Source organism: Schistocerca piceifrons, chromosome 3, assembly GCF_021461385.2.
Source record: "Schistocerca piceifrons isolate TAMUIC-IGC-003096 chromosome 3, iqSchPice1.1, whole genome shotgun sequence".
In the NCBI taxonomy this organism is placed as follows: Eukaryota; Metazoa; Arthropoda; class Insecta; order Orthoptera; family Acrididae; genus Schistocerca; species Schistocerca piceifrons.
The window spans coordinates 735043361-735069549 of record NC_060140.1 but is presented as its reverse complement, the minus strand read 5'-3'; the positions used below and the strand labels follow the sequence as shown (position 1 = coordinate 735069549).

General features: G+C 40.3%; 1 protein-coding gene across 1 annotated transcript in view; it reads left to right on the top strand.

The window, feature by feature from the left end:
* The window catches only part of LOC124789020 (UDP-glucosyltransferase 2-like), a 51651-nt gene extending 27084 nt beyond the window's left edge, over positions 1-24567 (top strand). Inside the window, exons 4-6 of the mRNA XM_047256307.1 lie at positions 23286-23508; positions 23592-23811; positions 24291-24567. Of these exons, the coding sequence (XP_047112263.1) occupies positions 23286-23508; positions 23592-23811; positions 24291-24567 (720 nt within the window). The remainder of the gene's footprint in view (positions 1-23285; positions 23509-23591; positions 23812-24290) is intronic.
* The last annotated feature ends 1622 nt before the right edge of the window (positions 24568-26189 follow it).

Sequence of the window (26189 nt, the reverse complement as noted above, 5' to 3'; positions counted from 1 at the left end):
TCCTGTCTGTGATGCAGCGTCAAAGGTAACCGCAGCCATGGTCTCCGAGCTGATAGTCCATGCTGCTGCAAACGTCGTCGAACTGTTCGTGCAGGTGGTTGTTGTCTTGCAAACGTCCCCATCTGTTGACTCAGGGATCGAGACGTGGCTGCACGATCCATTACAGCCCTGCGGATAAGATGCCTGTCATCTTGACTGCTAGTGATACGAGGACGTTGGGATCCAGCACGGCGTTCCGTATTACCCTCCTGAACCCACCGATTCCATATTCTGCCAACAGTAATTGGATCTCGCAACGCGAGCAGCAATGTCACGATACGATAAATCGCAATCGCGATAGGCTACAATCCGACGTTTATCAAAGTCGGAAATATGATGGTTACGAATTTCACCTCCTTACACGAGGCATCGCAACAACGTTTCGCCAGGCAACACCGGTCAACTGCTGTTTGTGTATGGGAAATCGGTTGGTAACCTTCCTCATGTCAGCACGTTGTAGGTGTCGCCACCGGCGCCAACCTTGTGTGAATGCTCTGAAAAGCTAATCATTTGCATATCACAGCATCTTCTTCCTGTCACTTAAATTTCGCGACTGTAGCACGTCATCTTCGAGGTGCAGCAATTGTAATGGCCAGTAGTGTATTCTCCTAGAGTCCTGAAAACTGCCTCTTAAGACTGTTAGAGATTAGTTGAAATTTGCCGGCCGCGGTGGTCTAGCGGTTCTAGGCGCTCAGTCCGGAACCGCGCGACTGCTACGGTCGCAGGTTCGAATCCTGCCTCGGGCATGGATGTGTGTGATGTCCTTAGGTTAGTTAAGTTTAAGTAGTTCTAAGTTCTAGGGGACTGATGACCATAGATGTTAAGTCCCATAGTGCTCAGAGCCATTTTTAGTTGAAACCTGTTCTCAGTGGTCTGCCAGTTCAGTTTTTCTACAGTATCCGCATCGCTCTCACCTGTGTCGGACAAGTTACTATTCGTATTGTCCAACTTTCTATTTATTATATTAGTCCTATTAGGTATGTATGACATACACTTGAGCAGTATTATAAGCTTGGTCACTTCAGTACACGGTGCATGTGAAAAGTTCTGTGAATGCTCTCAGAAAATAATCGAAATAAGGGCTACAAACAAGGTACCTTTACTGGGCAACTGCTTTGTCGCAGTGGTAACACCAGTTCCTGTAAGATCACCGACGTTATGGGTTGTTGGGCTTGGCTAGCACGCGGGTGGTTGATCATCCGGGTCTGCCGAGAGGTTTTGACATGCGGGATGCATTCAGCCCTTGTGAGACCAACTGAGGAGCTACTTGAATGAGTAGTAGCGTGTGACGTTCGTTGGGATTCGTGGCGTCGTATACATACAAAAAAATTACATGTATATTTTATATATATTTTTATTTTTAATTTATCAGCATGATTCTTTCTCTCAGGGATATTGTCTTCTCTTATCACTTTTACTTACATGCATAAGTAAATATGAAACGGGTTCTTCAAGGGCCTCAGTTATTCATGTACCAACTTTAGATTTTGAACGTGATGACTAAAATATAGTTGCCGTTAACTGAATTGAATGTAATTTTGTTAATTTCTATTTATTGATTGCAAAGCAAGGCCTGAGAGAATTTCGAATGTTGCCGTGGAGCGGCCAAGATGAAACTTACTGAACTCATGGAATCTGTATAGTTTAAAAACATGAACTTTAACGTAAACTAATTATCTATTGCAATTTAAAAAGTTTCTTATAACGAAATCTCTCTCGTTTACAGTTACTGTTAACACTGAAAAATAAATTAATACTTGGGCGCGTAATGGCCGACCAGAGGCTGCATAGGAAGATGAGCTTCTCGCAGCGCAAATTACTGAAAAAATGCTTATTAAAAATAGTTAGCCACTGCGAGCATTTGAGGTTACAACTATTATAAAGAATTCATTTTGTAATAATAATAACAAATTTGTTTTGGCAATGAATATGAATAACTTACATAAAATATGTGTAGCCGCTCAATGGCTGCCTTCCGTATAGCGAAACAAAACAGTGTGTGTACCACAAAATACGTCCTTCCTCCTCGGCCGTACAATCGCGTCTCTTTCGATCCTTTTTTATTTTCATAGACGTTAAATAAAGATGCTATCGGTGCATATCAGTTGTTTCAAGAACATTAACTATATGTTTTACACTAATTATATTCATAAAATACGTAAACTACGATTTACAACCGCTAGTCCTCAGCTCGTGGTCGTGCGGTAGTGTTCTCGCTTCCCGCGCCCGGGTTCCCGGGTTCGATTCCAGGCGGGGTCAGGGATTTTCTCTGCCTCGAGATGACTGGGTGTTGTGTGATGTCCTTAGGTTAGTTAGGTTTAAGTAGTTCTAAGTTCTAGGGGACTGATGACCGTAGCTGTTAAGTCCCATAGTGCTCAGAGCCATTTGAACCATTTTTACAACCGCTAAAAATGTCAATATTTATGTGACGTACCGTCACATGGACCCCCTAGTGAGGGTGTACGTAATAAAGTCCACTGTTTATGTACAGACTCACTACGGTTTTATATTTAGTTCAGTTTTGTGGACGGCCAAAAGTTTATGTTTGGCCCACCTATTTCAATTCACTGTTCAATACTGTGTTCTTTACTCAATTATGGTTGTCATATATAATTCACAATTACAGGTGAGTACGTCTATCAGTCCCATCTGTCATTCTGTTTTATTATGAATAGGAACAATCCGGTATCTTACAGACCCGAGGCACTTTGACTTACGCTCCCCCATTCGGGTTACAGGCGTAAGGGAAAAAAACGGGCCAAAAAAACCCCGCCCGGAGCCTACGGATTGTTGTTATTACGGTTAATTTTGATTTACATTGAATGTATAGCACATGCACACAAATTAACAGGCAAATATATACGTATACATTTACATTACAAAAAATCATCACTAAAACATGAAATTACATAACGTCCAACAGTCTTTTTTTTGTACAGATAGTTGTTTTAGGCTTTGTGTTTTTGACTGTTACCATTTTACGTGGTATATCAGTTAATCGTCGACGGCGGTTTGTTGTTGGTCTGGCGAGGTGTCGCTTCTGGCGTAGACGATAGCGTATGTGACCGCTTGTAGCAGCCGGCGCCGGTTCGTTGGCCCAAGCGGTGACGTAGGCGCGAACAGCTGCCGGTCGGTGGGCGTGGCGCCGCGCCCGCTGCGTGGACAGGACAACTGCCGATTTCACCGAGTATCAGTTCATCAGCATAATAAAGTAAATATACCTGCTATAAGTGTTGGAAGAAAATTCATTAGTTTCCCAAACACTCCACAGTCACTCGTGTTCACTGTTTACGTAATGCATTGTAAGAATGTACGAACGAACGAGTTCCAGGCCTTTAAATAAGTTCTGGTACTAACTTACTTATTTTACACTGATTTAACATAACTGTAGTTTTAAGCTAAGTGGTCACTTGATCGCAGTCACTATGTCACTATGGTGAGTGTTCGGTTGAGTACGTCGCGGTGACACTTTTCGCTTCATATCACTTGGCCTGCGTCGCTTCTAGCGTGCTTCTGCCGGTCCGGAAACCACAGTTCGCTGTGCGCTACCTATAGCGTATTTTCTCAGTCCACTGCTAGGGCTCCGTTTATCAGAAGTCTCACTTCTTTGCCGAAACATTTATCCACATTGTGAATGTCTATCATGTTTCGCATCTAAATTGTTTTCTGGGAAAGGCACACCATTTGAGCTATTAATTTTTATTCCTTTGTTCACTATACTTTCAGAACAGTCATCCACTGTTAAACACAGTCACACATGTTGTGTTCTTGCACAGTTAACTGTTCACACTTTTATGTCGATCCAATTCGTAGTTCAGTTCATCCGTGTTTTCACTATTTGAGCGTTCGGATAGTCACTTTTAAACTGGAACATGGTTTATAGCATTTTACTAGAATTACATAATAAATTTGCTTTCCATTTTATATGTTAATATTATGTATATACATAGATGTGGTACAATTAGAGTTCCTTCTAGGTCCATTTATCACTTAGTATTCAGTGATTGACCTAGTTGTCACCTCTTATTTAAAGTGTTGACCAGTTGGTCATACTGGACCCGTGAGTTCAGTAGGTTTTATGACATGTCTATTATTTATTCATTCAACACTGATTCAGAAACTTTTGTCATTGTTGCGTTTTCAGCTGCCTTGCTTGCGAACGGGTGTACCTGCAAGCGCCTTCAAGCTGGAATCGGTGTGGAAGTTAAGCGATATTATTCTGTTTGAATTTTTTTTTTTACGAGAATTCTCGCTGTTAATTTGCGCGTCCGACGACCATGCACAATGCTTCCTCCATTTTCAAGGTTTATCCTGTGCAGAGCGTCCTTACGCAGATTCATTTGCTAATCTCATTTCTGTCACGGCACTTGTTTAAGTGCAGTATTCTCCTTCTGTCGCAACTCACTCATACATACACTTAGCAACTACTCTATATCTAACAAGCACAAGTATAAAATCAAATAAACATTAAATAAATCTTACTAACTAGGCATACAACTTGCATCTACTTTTACACACTACACATTTTAGACTTAAACCCTTTAGTATCCCTGGATATAAACGGTTTTAAGTCCTTGTGCGGGAACAACCCTCTTATCTTTCCTGTGTCCGGGTGTGCCAACAGGTAACACCCGTCATGTGGTATCTCTAAAATCCTATGTGGTCCTGTATAAAAGAGTTGCCGCTTTCTGTTGACTTTTTTGATACTCGAGGACTTGGGATGACTCTTGAGCATCACCAAGTCTCCTCTGTTGTACGTGTAGAGTTTATTAAATGTGCGATCGTACTTCTTCTTCCTAATGGCTGCATTGTGTTGCATTGCGAACAGGGCTTGCTGTAGCTTCTGCTCTCTGTTTACAAGTCGTGGAATTCGTCGCAAAAGCTTTAACCACTCCTCGTCGGGTGAATCCTGTGTCATGAGTTCATTTGGTGTGCACCCAGTGGATTCATGGGGTATATTATTATGTATTTTCTCGAATTGAGGTGCTAACTCAATCCACTTCGTTTGATGATTTGCCGCATATGTGCGGACAAACCTGTTGAATTCGCGGAAGCAACGTTCGACAGGGTTCGCGCTCGGGTTATACAATGACACACAAACATGCTTGATGTTATGTTCCCAAATAAACACTTTCCAGTCGTGACTTTTAAAATAAGTAGCATTGTCAGTTAATAAAGTCATCGGCTTTCCGACGTTCGGTATGTAATCTGATACCATTTTCCTGACTATTGCTTTTGTGGTAGACATTTTTGTAGGATACAACTTCAAATGTTTTGAAAAAATGTCCAATTCTGCTACCACATACTTCAACCCGCCTCTTGCTATCGGCAAGGGTGCTGGTGCTGTCGGCACTATTGGGTGTAGCTCGTGTCTCGCGCTACGAGTGCACGGTTTTGTCTTTTGACAAATAAGGCAAGTTCTCACAAGAGCCTTCACCTTACGATGCAAGTTTGGGAAGTAGCAGTACCTAGACAATAAGTCTGTGCATTTCTTTCCGCCAAAGTGTCCCCAAGAATCGTGTGTGTACCATATTAAATTCTCTACTGACTGTGTTGGTATACACACACACCAGTTTTCAGATGTTTCAGCCCTTCGGTGGTACAAAATATAATTTTGTGTCATATATAATTTGGCAAGTTCCCCATACGGATCATTGCTTAGAGAATCCATTATTTTACACCACAACGGATCGTCACGCTGCATGTGTGCGATCTCTCGACACATATGCACATATTTATTCCGCCGGATGGAATCTCCCAGTACCAAGATTTTGAATTCTGTAGATGGTTCTACAAGCCCTGCAAATTCTGCTAATGCTTGGGGTAATATAGACAACGCGTCTGCCACAACATTGTCCGACCCTTTCACATGCCTGATTTGAAAATCTTAATCCTGTAGAGCTAAAATCCACCCCGTGAGTCGCTTGTGCAACAAACGGCACGTAAGCACATAGCTGAGCGCCTGGTGGTCGCAAAAGATTATGACTCTTTTGCCATATACATAGTAGTGAAATTTCTTCAAGGCCCAGATTACTGCAAGCGCCTCTAATTCAGTTGCAGAATAGGACCGTTCACATGAATTTAACACTCGGCTGGCAAATCCTATTATCTTTACTTCTGTTTGCTGGCCATTGTTGTCTACTTGGAATAAACAACATCCCAGCCCGCAAAAAGATGTGTCTGTTGCTAGATAGAAATCTCGTGACATGTCAGGATGGTGTAGGATTCCTGCATTCACTAATGCCGCTTTAATTTGGTCGTAGGCTCTCTTGCATTCTTCCGTAAAATTCCATGGCCGATTCTTTCTAAGCAGACCTAGTAAGTCCTCACTGTTTAGCAACTGCGCCGGTAAAAACCGCCTAAAAAAGGAGGCCATTCCAAGGAACGCTTTCAATTGCTTTTTCGTCTTGGGGTACGGCATCTCCTCTATCGCTTTCAGCTTCTTTGGGTTAGGTAGAATCCCCACCGGAGAAATAATATGTCCTAAGAACTTTATTTCTTGCCTGCCAAATTTTGACTTTTCGAGGTTGGCAGTAACCCCGACGGCTGCAAATCTTGCCAGCACACGGTACAAAATCTCGATGTGCTCAGATCAGGTTTCTGTGGCGATGAGAATATCATCGACATACACCGTTACCCTTTCAAGAAGGTCAGGTCCTAACATGGTGTCCAGAGCTGCAATGAACACGCACGCACTTATATTCAGCACAAACGGTAAACTCGAAATTGATAGTTTCTACCGGCGAATATAAACGCGGTATATTTTCTTGAATTTGGCGTTAACGGCACCTGCCAGTACGAACTTTTTAAATCCAGGCTTGTTAAGTACTTAACACCTTGAAATTTCTGAATTTGTTCCTCTATATTTTCCGGCCGGGTCCGAACAGGTATTATTAAATTATTAATATCCCGTGCGTCCAGCACCAGCCGAACGCTGCCGTCTGTTTTTGTAACCGCTAGCAGAGGGCTACTATATGGTGATGTTGACGGTTCTATTATTTGCCACCGCAGCATTCTCTGAATTTCTCTCCCCACGGTTTGTCTTTTCGACCACGGTATTGAATAGGAGGCACGGCAGAAAGTTTGATGAGGTTTTACTTGCATGTCGAACTCATGCTCTTTCATTATCCCCGGTTTTTCTGAAAACACCTGTACAAATTGGTTCAGCACTTGACTCAAATCAGATTGCTGTGACAGGCTCAGGTACGAAGATTCGGCTACTTTTGATTCAATACGTTGCTTAATAATAGCATTTTGCCGTTCCCAACCGGGTTCCGGTTCGCTGCTGCCTTGATTTACAACACAGTTGTTGTGATTCAATGCGTCAGGATCCTGTAAAGTTACCCGGACATTCCGGCAGTAGTTCACATACGCGCCCGGAGTCCTCATTAATGCCAGATCAATTTTTCGGTTTAGATAAGTTAAGGTGCATCTGGCTCGGGCGAGGTCAATTTTTGCCTTCAATTCCCTAAGAGCGTCAAGGCCCAGTACGCAAGGCACTGTGAGATTTTTGACCACCAGGATTGCGCACAGTATGGCTTCGTTTTCCAGGGCAATCTCTGCCTGCACCTGATTCTTTATTAGCTGCACCCTGCCCCGTAGGGCACCTACTATCCTACAGTTTTCTACTGGCAGGCTCGGTAACTTTTTCACACGATCCACGCACTTGAATAACTACTCATCAATACAAGAAGCACTCGCCCCTGTATCCAATATTATTATTACTTCGACCCCATTTATCTTTGCCACAAAGGCAGCCTGCACATGTTCCATTTCTTGTTGGTCCGCAGGTCGCGAATCAACTGTCAGTTCATCTTTCATGTCGCATCCGTCATTGTAGCGGAGCATATTCACCCCCACATTCTGTCTGCCCCCCTCTTTCATCTTGCCGACCGTCTGGGAAGGGCCTACAGAGGTCGGCCAGAGTTTGACGGCCTGTCGCACCCTGCCGGCACGTGATCAGACACATCGGTTATTCGAACATTATCAGTCACAATTGGTGAGGTGCACTGCGGTGCGTGCACGTGTGACTGATTGTTCGGAGGCTGAGGTGGAGGCGGTGGCATCGGGATGACATTGATGTGATTAACAGGCACATGACCTGACGGCATGTTTTGATGTGCCTGCCAGTTTGCTGGCCCTGCCCGTTGCCATTGCTCATTGTTAGTTCTCATATTTTTATTGCCGAAGTTGGAATTTCCTCCCCCTTCGCCTCGTCTCTTTCGATTGTAGTTTTCTCCACCTCTTTTTGGCGAAGACGGGTTTGAGTGGCCATGCTGGTACGTATTGTATCCAGTGCTGTGCCAGTGACCATCCACAGTGGGCACGCTATTCATAGTGTTTCCTTTCTTAGAGAAGTTTTCCCATTGCGAATATGCGTCACTCTTTGAATACCCGTTCTTACGGTGGCTATTATTGGATTGGTTTTTTCCTTTACCGTTCGCTTGTCCGTTGTTTGTATTCCCCTGATCTCGCGTCACCTGTGATGAAAGAGATCACAAACTGAACCTTTTGGTGCTCAGTCCATGATGCTGGGAGTACATTCCGGTAACTTTTTATAAATATTACCGGATGTACATTCTTTTCCTCATCATTAAACGTCTGGAACTGCCTGTGTTTTAATAGTGATTCTTCGTGCTTTACTTGCGCTAGTTGGTAGCGCTACCTCTCCGTTCGCGACGATAACGCCTGAACAATTGACTGGCGTTACGGTTGCACTTTCTCGCAGTCAGCTTTTTTCACTCGGCATACATTTATCGGCACATTTCCGTACTGTGTGTTGTTGCGACAACTATGTCTCCAACGCTGTCACGTTCTTCAACCGTTCAAGGCGTTCCTGTCTCTCTTTTTACTGACGTTCGAGACGTTCTTCCACTAAGATGTCCTTAACTTGGTTAATTAATGCCTGCTCCCGTTGCTTGTCTCTCATGTCTAATTGTGCCATCAGCACCGTTAGAAAATTGGTCGTTGGTGCATGTACTTGTACAACATTTGCTATCGATGCAGTAGCATCCTCCTTCCCTGTGCCAGTAGTCGAGTGTATTTCTTTGCTCAGTTGAGCTTGATCCTGATCAGATCCTAATATTTTGTCCGTTTCAGGTTGCTCAGCTTCCGGTTTTGGAAGTTGAGAACCCGTCATTGTGGGTGTGTTCCTCACTGGACACTCTTATATATTTTCGTCTGTGTCATAGCCTGACAGATCTTTCCCCTCTAACCGTTTGTCCTTGCGTGTCTTCACCATTTAGACTAGTATTAATCCTGACTGGTAAGACACGAGTACACACAGAATCTATTTTCCCCCCAAAATGACACAGACACAAAATATACTAACTACACAAAGCACATACAAAACACTGAAATCAAGTAAAGCAAAGAAGCTACCTGCTACTATTACTACTGAAACTAAGTTACACTTTCGTACTCGTTATATTTCCGTTGCACTGTGAAAAATTTTACTTCTGCAAAAATATTACTTTGGCAATCAAATTCACTAGCATTTATTTGATTCAGACAGCTGATTGTGTGACCTCAAATCGAGAACACTAATCACTGTCTCAGAATTCTAACACTGATTTTTGTTCAGTAGTAGTAAATGAATCTGTTTCACTATCCACTGACGTTAAAACAAATTGCGTAAACACTTTTGACAAATTTTAACTCAAGAAGATAAACACAGTGCATGGCCCCCGGATCCTTTCTTCCTTTAGTTTCCAGCCCAGAAGCGCATGCATATACACCCTTACCTTTATTAGTTATTGTTGCTTGGTGTTGTATTTATCTCAGTCGAGACAATGGTACGCATGTAATCAGCTTCATGTCCATTTATCTTCACTGGTTGGATCTCGTACAAGCTTTGTATTTTTGGTACATGGAAATAGATTACATATATGGTATTAATTTCACATACATATAATTATATACATAAAAAATTTTCTTTTGAATATAGTTTTCTAGACAGACAAACATATCTCAGTCATTTCTGTGTTTAATATTGGTACATAAAGTTTGGGCCCCCACGTTGTTGATCGCCACTTGTGACGTCAATCTGTATAATTTAAAAGCATGAACTTTAACGTAAATTAATTATCTGTTGCAATTTTAAAAGGTTCGTACAACGAAATCTCTCGCATTTACATTTACTGTTAACACTTTGATAAATAAATTAATAGTTCGGCGCGTAATGGCCGCCCAGAGGCTGCATAGGAAGATGAGCTTCTCGCAGCGCAAATTACTGAAAAAATGCTTATTAAAAATAGCCACTGCGAGCATTTGAGGTTACAACTATTACAAAAAAATTCATTTTGTAATAATAATAACAAGTTTGTTTTGCCAATGAATATGAATAACTTACATAAAATATGTGTAGCCGCTCAATGGCTGCCTTCCGTATAGCGAAACAAAACAGTGTGTGTACCACAAAATACGTCCTTCCTCCTCGGCCGTACAATCGCGTCTCTTTCGATCCTTTTTTATTTTCATAGACATTAAATAAAGGTGCTATCGGTGCATATCAGTTGTTTCAAGAACATTAACTATATGTTTTACACTAATTATATTCATAAAATACGTAAACTACGATTTACAACCGCTAAAAATGTCAATACTTATGTGACGTACCGTCACAAGCGGCTTCGGTCACAAAAACTGGCAACGAACGGGAGAGTGGAGAGCTGACCACATGTCCTCCATAACCGCACCCAGTGACACCTGTTGGCTGAAAATGACGCTGCAGTCGGTCGATACTGTTGGGCCTTTTGAGGCTTGTTCGGCGTTTTGTTCTTTCAGGTAATCACCATTAGCTACAACACCTCTGATATCGTTTTTTTAAGGCGTTGGCAAACGCTTGTTGTGGAATCGCTCAAATCGCTGCGGCCACGCGTTGTTGGATGTCTGCAACGTCTTCGAAGTCTGTGCCTACCAGCGCCAAATTAAAGTGAAACAAAAAGAAGTCTCTCGGCGCCAAATCTGAAAGACAAGGAGGCTGTTGCAAAACAATCACCTTGCGCAGAGTGACAAAGTTGAGCACATAGATAGCGATGTGCGGACGGGCGTTATCGCCGACGAAATTCCACCGTCCACTCAGGTACAGTTGTGGCCGAATCCGCCGGATGCGTTGCAGCAGCCGTTTCAAAACTCAGTCATAAACTTCCATGTTGACAATTTGGTCCTCGGGTAGTAATTCTTGAGAGATGAAGCCCTTCCTGTAGGAAAAGGCGATCATCATCGACGGAAGCTTGGATTTTGCCAGCCGACTTTTTTTTGGTTCGCGAAAGATGATGAACGTCATACCACTGACGGTCCGTGGGTCTCTGGATCGTGTTGGTAGCACCAGGTCTCATATCCTGTAATGATGGTTTTCAAAACGTGATGATGCTGGCCAGACATGTCGATGACATGTCCAGACGTTTCCATCCGTGTTTGCTCCTTCTCGTCTGTCAGCGTGTGCGGTACAAATCGGGCACCGATCTTCCGCCTTTTTTAATATTTCTGAACAATACCTCTTACACCGTCTCTGCTTATCTTCGACTCTTCTGTTGTCATTCTCAGTCGCCGACCCTCCGCAAGCATCCGTTTCACTCTTTCGACGTTGTCTGGCACTGTTCTTGTTGTCAGTCGACCCAAAAGTGGCTCATCCATGAAGCCTCTCTTTCCGACTCTAAAGAGTTTAAATCACGCAATACACACTTCCTAGTTACTGCTTCAACTTCGTACACTTGCACTGACATCCCATGAGTCTACGTCACAGTGTTCACTAAGTTGAAGCAAAATTTCGTGCCAACGGGTTGCTCCATTTTGCAGTGACACAAGTTTTCATATTGACTCCGTTAATTTGGTGGCAGGGTGCACCATTGCTTCACTTCGGCAGTTTTCGCCATAGGAAGCGCCTGTTGACATTTCTCTAACTGACGCTGATGTTAGCCTGTGGGACCATTCAACGAATTTTTCAGCGCGCCTTGTATTTTTTAAGCGATCTCCTCTGTAGAGTGAATGCATTTACACAGTATGGTACTAATGAACCGAAGTTAGACACCTGCTTGTCTACGACTAGGCCTACGATATCTTTCCATTTCATATCCCCACAAATTGTTACATACAGATTTTTCTGATTCGAACTGTGCTTCATTGCCATAGTACTCATGGACTATAACGTGCTAGCATTTTGTGATGTACACAGTTTTACGCTTCTGAATATCTGAAGCAAGTTTCGTTTCCAATCTTTGCACTACTTTGAAATATTATTAATCTGTTACTCAATAACTGTGCAACTTATTCTCAGATAGTGGGTCACTATACGTAACAGCATCATCTGCAAGAAGTCTGGGAATGCTATCAATATTGTCGATCATGTCATTAACGTACAGCATTAACAGCAAGCATAGCAATACATGTCCCTGAGGTATATGTTGAATTAGATCTGCATCTGTCGATAGCAAAGAAATCATTAACCCAATCAAAAACCTCGTATAATTGGACTTAGTTAATAATCGTCCGTATTTCACTGAATCAAATGCTTTGACGGAAGACTAGACAAATTGTGTCTACGTTTTTGCCTTGACCCACGTGTTTCGGGACGTCCTGTGTGAAGAACGTTAGTTTGGTTTCGTATGACTGGGTCGTTCCAAATTCATGCTGGTTGGAGTTGGAAGAGGTGATTCTGTTCGAGATATCTCATTACATTTGGGCTCATAAGTTGTTCTAAGATCCTACAAGTGCTGGATGTCAATGACATTACATGGCAATTTTGTGAATCATTTCTGCTATTCTTCTTGTAGGCAGGTGTGAGCAAATAATGGGCACAGATTCAGAGAGATCTACGGTATATTATGGTCAAAAAGGGGTCGAAGTCAACTGCAGATCCTGTATAGACTCTGGCAGGGAATCCATTGGACTTTGGGGGACCTGTTCAGTTAAATGATCTCTTTTGTTTCTCAGCGTCATCGCCATTAATATCTACAGCACTTATTTTTCTAATGATGCGCTAATTGTGCTGTGTCAAAATTTGTAGTATTTCCTTTGTAAAGGAACATTTGGAAACCCAGTTCAGTACTTCTGCTACTCCTTTACTACTGCTTTAGTTGGTCAAAACAAACACAGTGACGTGTCAATGTTTTTCTTTCCAACACAATGAACAGAAGAGCTGAAGAAAACCAATAAATAACTGGTTGTATGCCTACCCCATGAACCATGGATCTTGCCGTTGGTGGGGAGGCTTGCGTGCCTCAGCGATACAGATGGCCGTACCGTAGGTGCAACCACAACGGAGGGGTATCTGTTGAGAGGCCAGACAAACGTGTGGTTCCTGAAGAGGGGCAGCAGCCTTTTCAGTAGTTGCAGGGGCAACAGTCTGGATGATTGACTGATCCGGCCCTGCAACACTAACCAAAACGGCCTTGCTATGCTGGTACTGCGAACGGCTGAAAGCAGGCCGTAATTTTTCATGAGGGCATCCAGCTTTACTGTATGGTTAATTGATGATGGTGTCCTCTTGGGTAAAATATTCCGGAGGTAAAATAGACCCCCATTCGGATCTCCGGGCGGGGACTACTCAAGAGGACGTTGTTATCAAGAGAAAGAAAACTGGCATTCTACGGATCGTAGCGTGGAATGACAGATCCCTTAATCGGGCAGGTAGGTTAGAAAATTTAAAAAGGGAAATGGAAAAGTTAAAGTTAGATATAGTGGGAATTAGTGAAGTTCGTTGACAGGAGGAACAAGACTTCTGGTCAGGTGAATACAGGGTTATAAATACAAAATCAAATAGGGGTAATGCAGGAGTAGGTTTAATAATGAATAAAAAAATAGGAGTGCGAGTAAGCTACTACCAACAGGATAGTGAACGCATTGTTGTGGTCAAGATAGACACTAAGCCCACGCCTACTACAGTAGTACAAGTTTATAAGCCAACTAGCTCTGCAGATGATGAAGAAATTGATGAAATGCATGATGAGATAAAAGAAATTATTCCGGTAGTGAAGGGAGACGAAAATTTAATAGTCATGGGTGACTCGAATTCGAGAGTAGGAAAAGGGAGAGAAGGAAATATAGTGGGTGAATATGGATTGGGGGCGAGAAATGAAAGAGGAAGCCATCTAGTAGAATTTTACATAGAGCATAACTTAATCATAGCTAACAGTTCAAGAATCATAAAAGAAGGTTGTACACATGGAAGAATCCCGGAGATACTAGAAGGTATCAGATAGATTATATAATGGTAAGACAGAGATTTAGGAACCAGGTTTTAAATTGTAAGACATTTCCAGGGGCAGATGTGGACTCTGACCACAATCTATTGGTTATGAACTGTAGATTAAAACTGAAGAAACTGCAAAAAGGTGGAAATTTAAGGAGATGGGACCTAGATAAACTGACTAAGCCAGAGGTTGTACAGAGTTTGAGGGAGATCATAAGGGAACAATTGACAGGAATGAGGGAAAGAAATACAGTAGAAGAAGGATGGGTAGCTCTGAGGGATGAAGTAGTGAAGGCAGCAGTGGATCAAGTAGGTAAAAAGATGGGGGCTAGTAGAATTCCTTGGATAACAGAAGAAATATTGAATTTAATTGATGAAAGGAGAAAATATAAAAATGCAGTAAATGAAGCAGGTCAAAGGGAATGCAAACGTCTCAAAAATGAGATTGACAGGAAGTGCAAAATGGCTAAGCAGGGATGGCTGGAGGACAAATGTAAGGATGTGTGAGACTTATTTCACTAGGGGTAAGATAGACACAGCCTACAGGAAAATTAAAGAGATCTTTGGAGAAAGGAGAACCACTTGCATGAATGTCAAGACCATTGATGGAAACCCAGTTGTATGCAAAGAAGGCAAAGCGGAAAGGTGGAAGGAGTATATAGAGGGTCTATACAAGGGTGATGTACTTGAAGACAAAATGACGGAAATGGAAGAGGATGTAGATGAAGATGGAATGGGAGATACGATACTGCGTGAAGAATTTGACAGAGCACTGAAAGACCTGAGTCGAAACAAGGCCCCGGGAGTAGACAACATTCTGTTGGAACTACTGACGGCCTTGGGAGAGCCAGTCCTGACAAAACTCTACCATCTGGTGAGCAAGATGTATGTGACAGGCGAAGTACCCTCAGACTTCAAGAAGAATAGAATAATTCCAATCCCAAAGAAATCAGGTGTTGGCAGATGTGAAAATTACCGAACTATCAGTTTAATAAGTCACAGCTGCAAAATACTAACGCGAATTCTTTACAGACGAATGGAAAAACTGGGAGAAGCCGACCTCGGCGAAGATCAGTTTCGATTTCGCAGAAATGTTGGAGCACGTGAGGCAATAATGACCCTACGACTTATCTTAGAAAATAGATTAAGCAAAGACAAACCTACATTTCTAGCATTTGTGGACTTAGAGAAAGCATTTGACAATGTTGACTGGAATACTCTCTTTCAAATTCTAAAGGTGGCAGGGGTAAAATACAGGGAGCGAAAGTCTATTTACAATTTGTACAGAAACCAGATGGCAGTTATAAGAGTCGAGGGACATGAAAGGGAAGCAGCGGTTGGGAAGGGAGTGAGACAGGGTTGTAACCTGTCCCCGATGTTATTCAATCTGTATATTGAGCAAACAGTAAAGGAAACGATAGAAAAATTCGGTGTAGGTATTAAAATCCATGGCGAAGAAATAAAGACGTTGAGGTTCGCCGATGACGTTGTAATTTTGTCAGAGACAGCACGGGACTTGGAAGAGCAGTTAAACGGAATGGACAGTGTCTTGAAAGGGGGATATAAGATGAGCATCAACAAAAGCAAAACGAGGATAATGGAATGTAGTCGAATTATGTTGGGTGATGCTGAGGGAATTAGATTAGGAAATGAGACACGTAAAGTAGTAAAGGAGTTTTGCTATTTGGGGAGCAAAATAACTGATGATGGTCGAAGTAGAGAGGATATAAAATGTAGACTGGCAATAGCAAGGAAAGTGTTTTTGAAGAATAGAAATTTGTTAACATCGAGTATAGATTTAAGTGTCAGGAAGTCGTTTCTGAAAGTATTTGTATGGAGTGTAGCCATGTATGGAAGTGAAACATGGACGATAAATAGTTTGGACAAGAAGAGAATAGAAGCTTTCGAAATGTGGTGCTACAGAAGAATGTTGAAGATTAGATGGGTAGATCACGTAACTAATGAGGAGGTATTGAATATAATTGGGGTGAAGAGGAGTTTGTGGCACAACTTGACTAGAAGAAGGGATTGGTTGGTAGGACGTGTTCTGAGGCATCAAGGGATCACAAATTTAGCATTGGAGGGCAGCGTGGAGGGTAAAAATCGTAGAGGGAGACCATGAGATGAATACACTAAGCAGATTCAGAAGGATGTAGGTTGCAATCAGTACTGGGAAATGAAGTAGCTTACACAGGATAGAGTAGCATGGAGAGCAGCATCAAACCAGTCTCAGGACTGAAGACAACAACAACAACTGGTTGTATGACACTGTGGGTACTGCGGTCTAAATTGAGGAGCTACTCAACACTCATACAATTGACTATTCTTTCCAGTACAAATCATTCTTACTAACTGTGGCGTATAGGTACGCTCTGATCTCCCAAATGGTGCCTTGGGAAGGAAACTCACCATGCAGTTCATAGTGTACTCGCAAAATTCCTCACCTCATCACTCCCTTTCAGTCACCAATTGTATTTCTGAATAGCCACCAACTATGAATCTCCCAAAAATCTTTCCCTAATATCTTTATGTCCTTCATATGGTACTGACGTGGAAGATATCACTATTTTATTTGAATATTTCCTTAATCTGGTTTCGCAGTACCACCAGATGAGTCATTTCCAGATATCACAGATGCTACAGTTGGTTCAGAGTCTCTTTAGCGATCACGTCCTGGCTTAAGAAACTCGTGACAAACAACACAGCCTATAACATTACTTGTTTATGGTGAATTTAAATTTTTATAATTTTTTTGCTTTAAAATTTTCACATATTGGTACTATATTTTCTGTAGGTGTAAAGTAAAGTGTGCTACACTGGAGTTTGAAGTTCTTCGCATTGTATGTGAGTAATGTATGTAAAATACTATGTAAATTGTTTATTACAGTAAATAATTTTCTGATGACATTTCGCATTAAAAAATATTTGTGTGTATAAATTGTTAATGTTGAGGTAAATTTGACAATTTAAGAACTGGTCACGCCTAGGAAAAATGTAAGAAATAGGCGTTATGTAAAAGCCAGTATGCTTGTATTTGAAATGGAAGTGGTTCTGGAAAGTCGAAAAGGTGCCAAGGGCAAATTGGCGCGCTACCGAGAGCAAGCGCGGAAAGTAAGCCACACAGTCTGTAAGCAGCAGTGATTGAGGCAACACCTCTGTGGAGCAGGAGAAACTTTGCCTGCAAATTTGCACAAAAATGCCTCGGACGAAGACTGCAAATGGCTTACGGGATAGCTGCGAGTTGTTGAGCTACTGTATGTAAAATCGAACAACGCCAAGAAGAGAAATTGATCCCATACAGCAAGATAATTGCAGGCCATACTATGGGTAGTGTAGCCGTCATAATTGTTCGCCACACCCAAGCCTACAGCCACCAGATAAGATTTTTTTTGTATTTTTACTTTTGCACAACGTGAACCATTAATTTAAACCGTGTTTTAATAATCATTCTTGAACTTTAAAGGAACTGGTTCATCCTGTTATTTCATCCTAACCATACACCTATATAGAGTTTCTTCCTGGTGTTTGATTAATCCGAGTATCCTGTTTTACAGACTTTTGAAGTGCGAAATTAATATAAAGAGTTACATTTAAATTGTTTTTGTGTAAATAATAACAAAGCTTTCTCAACTATTGCAAAATGTTATAGTAAAAGTTTGCTTACGTAAAATTCAATCAAAGTGAAGCCAAGTTATTAGAATCTGTTAAATAACTATACAAAATTACTTCAAAGAGTAATATCTTTTGAAAGTAAATTCCAGTAAGAAAGAGGATTTCTTCAAGTTAGATATTGAGTATAAAAAGTGTGCGCTTTAGTATCTAAGTATTTTAGTATTTAAGTTTGTTGATTATGGAAAGTGCTTTTCTAAAGGTCCCCTGGTCAATTTTTTTAGCTTCCTTGAAGTTATCTACAGGGCTTTTTTCTCTTTTGCAAGCGCAATGTATAAGGGTGTAGTCGAGCATTGTTTGAGAGGAGTAATATTTATGTGAAGAGCCAAATTAGACAGTAGCAAGAAAGTGGGCACAATTCATACTTCTGCATTTCCAATACTTCATTGTTTAATTGCCTGGATAGGCTGGCGGCCGTCAGTACATGTTTTAAACCACTAAATGAACTTTGAACTGAGTTGTCCTAGATTCAGTGTAATATTATTCATACCGCGTTTCTATCTAACGGTGGGTAAGATCTTAGGAAAAGAAGTGTGTAGTCTGATTTACTTATTCATTAGACACAACACACGGTCAAATCCTGTAAAAAGGGTAACTCTATTGATTAGCTTTTCCTATAAACAGGACTATCCTCCCACAGTGTACTTTATTTAGAAACTAAACTAAATTTTAGTATGAGGGTTATACGTGGGAACATAGAGACAGCGTTTCTGTTATTTAGGTAAAAGCATATTAAATTCCAATAGTACTGGTAGGGTTATAAGCTCTACTTGAAACCTTGCCTACAAATTTTGGTAATCATATCTGTGAAGAAGACCCTATGAAACGGGATGCTATTCCCGAATTTTTCCCCAATAAAACAACGCACATTTAACCTCAAGTGGTGATTTAATAGAGTGCTACCTGAGAATTGTATTGATTTTAGTAGCTGCTGTTCTCACAATATCTCACAAATAACTGCAAATTCTCTTCATTATAGTTCAAACTATTCTTTGTCATACCGTACACGTTTTAAGGGAAACAGTGGGAAGAAAAACGAGGTCATTTGATTAGCTTGTTTTGAGATTCTGATGTAATATTGTTCATGTTCTACTACAACTGAACCACTGTTTGTTCACATTATATGTGTTTTGCGGGATCTCACTGAGAAACGGTTTCAGTAGGGAGGAAGCAAATTTCATGTCACCAGTGCGCTGATTTCAGAGATACAATGGCAGATTGTGATATAAGGACCTATACTTCAAAACTGAACCATTTTAATTACCGTAAAGAAAGATGGTTCAAAGAACAGAATGAGATAACAGGGGAAGAATAACAAAATCGTTTGTTTAGATCCGCCATTGTTGAAATAACATATGCATACTACATAGATGTTTGAAGAGTGTAGACGAGAAAATTAATTAGGTTATTTCTGACAGATCGGAAGTAGGTATAAGGAAAAGGAAAAATGTTTTTTTCTGGTAGATTTAAGTCCATAATATATTGCACGCGAACTTGTTACGAGCAGTATGAAATCAACAATAATGTTGTGTACATAACATTTCAGACGGCAAAGTATTTCTTGGAGAAACGAATAAATACGTTGTCCTTGGTCACTCTATGAAAAAATAATGCCTAATCTAAGAATATTGATTATAATATCGCGATTGAAGGGTCGTGAATATTTTGAGTTTAAGCTAAAAATACAAAATCCATCAAACGTTGATTTTCTTGTTGCAAGAAGTACCGTTTTCTACTGTTGTAGCTCTTCTAACAAGACTGAAAACGTTGTTGCTAAAGTCGACAAGAGTTCCCATTACTCTTGGTTCATTGATTTCGGGTCAACAGTTGCATCAGGATAGAAGATTTAGTTAACTGTGATTAAATCACTTTACGAGACATCTCTTCACGACTATCTTCGATTTAAATTATTTTTCAAATGTGTGGATGCATGTATCGTCTAATAGTACAATCAATGAGGCGTTCTGTCCCATGATTTTCTCTTCTCTTTTAACTTTGCAGAGGATTATATTCGTTTATACTACGAAAAGTGTTTGTACTATGGTGCCTTCAAGCGCCTGAAGTGCAGACTTTGGCATTGCTGTAAATATGTCGTAGGTTCCTCCACTTGTTTTGACCAGTATTTTGTACAATACTGGGATGTTTATAGACATCATGAAGCCAAGTCCCCGAAAATCATTTCTATCTATTACATACTCGTAAATTTAGTAACGAATGCTTTATTTTTCTACCACTTTTAGGAGATGTGTTTTGAGCATTTGTACAGGTGGTGTGTATAACAGTAGTGAAAAGAGACATATAACGTCGCACTCATCTTATTTCTTTCAACAATGCTGACAATATTTATCAGAATTTGAGCAGTCCTTGTTAATTATCAGTTCTCATTGTTTCATGAAAGCATTGTGTAATGGTAATAGCTGTTCCATAGGGTATGTATGTCCTTAATATTTATTGATGATGTGGCTAAACCACCAGACACTGGCTGAAAGTAGAATTTTCAGTTGTAGGATAACACTAAACGCATACAGTTAATGAATAAAAAGTTGTTATTTAGAAATTTTGTGGAGATTGCTTCCAGATATCCAAAACTCACACTGCCTTTGTTATTCTAGCAGCTACTGTCTCACTATCTGCAAGATTTTTTTTCCCTGCAAGAGAGTGTTTTGTGTATCACTTGTTTGTATTTGATGTCTTACATAAAGTTGATGAAATACTGTGCTATGGAATCTTTAGTATTAGCCATGCAAATACAATTACATATTTATATTTTCCTGGAGCTACAAATTCGGTCTTGACTAATGTTCAGGTAGTGAAGTATGTATCTGTTATACATGCAATAACTACAGTCGACAATAACAATCGTATTTCTTGCTATGATGATCAGTCAATTAAATGTTCTTAGTCATTGTAGAAAGCAAACTTAGAGTATATCATAACAATTAAATTTAAAAGGCACATAGCTTACAATAGTAAATGAAAAGAAAACTTATTGAGTAACAGCTGTACCAACGCATGTGCTCTAGAAGACCAAAGCCAAAAGCCAATCTTAAATACAGTTATATATACAGGAAACTGAAAGTTATAGAAAGGAAGAAAGCACAAGTATATGTAACTACAACAGAAGAAGAACCAATTATCATAAAAAACCAATAAATATTTCAACCGTTAAGATATGGATACTTTACGTATCAACTATGACTAGCAAAGCTACAAAAATAAAACTCATAGAAGTAAAGATTTAAAAATAAACAATTTTTGAATTTATAATTCCACTCATATGATTCAAACCATGTGGTACTTGTAGAAAGTTTTAAAAGCAAATAGTCACAATGTGATATGAATACTGAAATTATTTACCAAATCTCAAAATATAAACACACAGTTTTAACGACGTAAATTAAACATAAAATGCTTACTGGGTGCTGAAGAGAAGTATCTGAATGAGACATATTACAGTGAATGTTAATAACTTGAAAATATTCCTTCTTTAAAGAATATCAACAAAGGTAATACTCTCTTGAATAAATCCTCCATGTGGATAAAAATAATTGCAGCATTATTTCTTCAAAAAGGACTGAGTTTGGTTCCTGAAACCCTTTGGAAATCATTGCAATATTTTTATATCTCTTTGAAGACCTTCCAAAATATAGCTTGTTAGGTTTTCGGAGTGCACAGAGAGTGCAACTTACTAAATAATTAATCAAAACTATACATAAGAAACGACCTATAACTAAAATTTCTGTGATATATGTGAATCATGTAACGCTGAATGTCACAATTTCATCTATACAAATGAAGTTTTGCAGAGTTAAATGATAGCTAATTCACTTGTTGGCTGACTAATCAGTTACAGGAGTCCATAATATTTGGTAGCTATATGAATGTGCAAAAAGAATTAGTTTCTTAGACATAAATAGGTACACATAGCAACTTTTTAGTGCAGTATTGAATGTAATGCTTTCCCTTGTATATGTAAGGTCTCTTTTTTAAACACTTAAGATTGCCACAATGGTGGTTAGTTACATTGAACAACCATGGAGGAAAACGACTTTAGTCTGGATGTGAAACTAGATGCACTTGAAACTGGATCACACCTAAAACTAGGAGGGTTCAATAAAGTAGATTTTTAAAATACAGCATTGTGGAATGATGTCTTTTCTCAGAAGAGAAAAAGGATTATCGAGTCACATGAAATGTTCTTCACATATTAACACATTTTTAAGTTTGACAAAACCTCAACCATCCAATTCTTTGATGTAGATTGCAGTTTCAGAGAAAAGCGTAATTATGATACATAAACGTGAGCTTTATAAGTTTGTGGGATCTCTACATTTATGAGAACTAGAATTATGGATTACTTTTTTGAAGGTAGACTGGAACCTAATCTCTTAAACTGTGGCGCTGTGTGAGATAGAAAAGTTTTGAATTGGAGTTCCTACAAGTTAATTGCTCTTGCTGACTTTTATTAATGTATGTGGTACTAATACATGGTACTCATTTTGAAATCACTGGTAGACAGCTCTATGACAGTCTTAATTAGCGAGAGAAGCTTGACAGTACATTTTCACTCTTGATGATAAAGCCTTCTCAGGTTATCAGACCTGAAGACGGCAAGTAGGATGCCACAGAACGACACCTTGACTCAGCTGATAACCCAAGAAGACCTCATCATCCAGATTCGACGAGAAGGTCTAAATTACCACATTTTCATCCTTGTGAAGTTTGCTCAACAACTGTCACTCTCAATTTTTTTTATAAAAAGGTGTACTTGTGTGTGTTACATAAGGGTTTAAAGTTAAATCTACTAGTACCATTTCGAATGTATTGTGATGCAAAAATTGCAGAATTTTTGGGTGGAGGCTGAAATTCCAATAACTTAGAAGTACTTAGATTTAACAAAAATATTGGCACTATATAATAATATGTGTTCGACAGTTGTAAGAAAATAAAAATTTTACATGTAACTTATTCATCTACAGAGTGATTTAAATTTCCTCAGTTATTATGAAGCATGTGTATCAGTGAACACTTATTTAATTCGTATCAGCGCCTTATCACAGGCTCATATCCACTACATCCTAACTACGCAGATACTCTCTCACATTGGTGGCGACTAGTATTTTAGAGGTAGATGAGATTACTGGCTTTGGTACTTATAGGATAAAACACTGCGATGAAAATTATTTTAGATTGATTTTGCTGTTGTTATAAAATTTGTTTTTATTATTTTACCAAAAAAGATAAATGGAGCATTTATTGTATTCAATGATGGAAAGAATTTACTGTATCTAATCAAAAACGGTTTACTTATTTGTGAGGCGATTTGAAAGGCACATCCCCTATTTTAAATGACTGAGTATACAATACGAGATTAATTATTTTGCAGGATATCCAGGATTTCCTTGATGGTGCAAAAAACGGTGTGATTTACTTCAGCCTTGGTACTAATGTGATGGGTAGTACAATGCCCGAGCACAAACGAATTGCATTCTTGGAAGCTTTTGCGCAGTTACCACAGCGAGTACTTTGGAAGTGGGAGATGGACAGCCTGCCTGGACAGCCGGAGAACGTCATGATAGCCAAGTGGCTGCCCCAGCAGGACGTCTTGGGTAAGCTTCTGTTCAGTGCACCAATTCTTGTAGGTGCAGCACAGTAAAAGCTATTTGTCTTACCTCCCTTTTCGCTTTTCCAGCACATCCAAACATTCGTCTGTTCATTACCCAGGGAGGACTTCAGAGCATGAATGAAGCAAGTTATTTTGCAGTACCCCTGATAGGAATTCCATTTATTGTGGACCAGCAACAGAATGTGGCTAAGATGGTACAATCTGGTATTGGCTACCAGCTGCTGTTCAGAGATGTCACTACTGACACCATTCTGAAAGCCATTCACACAGTTCTTGAAAACGACAGGTAGGAACAGAAATATTAAATTTCATTTATGTTATCAAGGGAACATACAGACAGCCACTTCATTCCCCTCTCTAGTTTGACTATTGCTTTCTCCTATTGATGTCTATGTCAACAAAAGGTGAGCCTTAATTTTATCTCATTCGTTTAGCCTAGGCAAGACAATTTAAAAAAAAACAGCTGTTTTCTCTATTAACTTGCACGAGATATGTCTTTGCTTTAGACTTACAATGGAAAATTTCTGTTGGTGAACTTTCTTTCCTCGCACAAGTTACTGTCTTTGGTGATAATTTACTGCCCCTCTTTGTTATTATATTTAAAAACAGTGTTTTCCAAGTCGACTGTATAAAGTTTTTCGTAGTGGACACTGACTTTTGTTTTTATTCATATTCATCTACTTTTTCATCAACTACGTTTAGCTGGTTTTTACACTATTCTTTTGCTGTTTGTAGCCTATGGTTATCTGTCCTCTTTTACGACAGCTATCGAGAAAACATGAAGCGGTTCTCAGCAGTATTCCGTGAGCACCAGGAGAGGTCCCTGGACACTGCCGTCTGGTGGATCGAGTACGTAATACGTCACAAGGGTGCTCCGCACATGCGCAGTGCAGCCCTCGACATGAGCTGGTGGCAGCTGCTGCTGCTCGACGTGATTGGGTTCGTTGTTGCAATGGCGTCCATCGTGGTATACCTGCTGAACAAGGCAGCCACCTACTGCAAAAGACTTTTGGCTGTTAATCTGAAGCAGAACACTTCGTGAAGCTACTTTTGTAGGTGTCTACAGTCGTTCTATAGATTGAACATGTGAAGAGAGAGGTCAGAAAGAAGTTTCTGTGATAGTTTATGAACTTAAACTTTAGACACCTTGTTCGTACATGATACTCCAATAAAAAATAATAATCCCTGCTGTCCAGGTGACTGGAACATAATTATTTTTATTCATTAAAGGACGATATTATGTATAAAATAAAAGTATTTTGTTTCACATTTTTTTTAGTTTCAATGGAATTTGCACTGTTATACATTACGGAGACTGGAGACTGAATTATACTCACATCATATTTAATTTACTAGTGCATTTATCTATTTCTGTGTGTGTGTGTGTGTGTGTGTGTGTGTGTGTGTGTGTGTTGTGTGTGTGTGTGTGTGTGTGTGTGCGTGTGTGTGTGTGTGAGGGAGAGAGAGGGAGAGAGAGTATGTATGTGTGTGACAGTTCCTTCAAATCTCTTGGCTGTTGCTGTTTTCATATATTAACTCTGCCTTACGTATATGAAACTAGTCTTAATATTCATCAATGTCACTGTGGTCAGCAACACAAATTTTGTTAGTATTGATAGTGACACTGATGTTATTAATAAGACACATAATTATTTCAAAATATACACTTGAATATGATGATGATGATGAGTACCATACTTGTTTACAGAGTGTAGGGGAGCGACGCGGGAGACCCGCGCCGCCTTACAAGGCAAGGTCCTAGTGGAGGTGGTTTGCCATTGCCTTCCTCCGACCGTAATGGGGATTAATGATGATGATGAAGACGACACAACGACACCCAGTCATCTCGAGGCAGGAAAAATCCCTGACCCCGCCGGGAATCGAACCCGGGACCTCGTACTCGGGAAGCGAGAACGCTACCGCGAGACCACGAGCGGCGGACACACTTGAATATAGTTCCTAGAAATAACGGTAGTGGAATATTGCAACTCCAACTGCAACACTAACTTTGCCTCCATGACAGTCACCATCGATCTGTATAAAACAGTAATTATTCAGTGATCTAGATCCAATCTAAATACGGATATGCCTGTGTACTGTGTATGATCCCAGGATGGCCTTCAAAAGAACCTGGTTAAAGATTGTACTAGTAATATCAGCCGGCGGGAGTGGTCGAGCGGTTCTAGGCGCTTCAGTCTGGAACCGCGAGACCGCTACGGTCGCAGGTTCGAATCCTGCCTCGGGCATGGATGTGTGTGATGTCCTTAGGTTAGTTAGGTTTAAGTAGTTCTACGTTCTAGGGACTGATGACCTCAGATGTTAAGTCCCATAGTGCTCAGAGCCATTTGAACCATCAGTAATATTAGAAGAGGCACAGTGGCAAATAGAATTTGCTGATCGCCATCTGAGGCTAAGATGTTAGATTACTACCCACAAAAGATAAAAATCATAGTTCCTCACTCAACGCCACGGTCAGCTTAAATAACCGAGGATTATCATCTCAGTGTGGCCCTTGCGACACGCAGCCTGAATAGAGCTCCGAGGTGATGTGTTTCAGTTCGAGCGTGCGGACGCTCGTCTGATTCGCAGGAGTCGTTAGAAGTTAATACATGTCTACATATGTGAAGTGTAAACCAGTGAATGTACAGCAGAGCACGATGAATC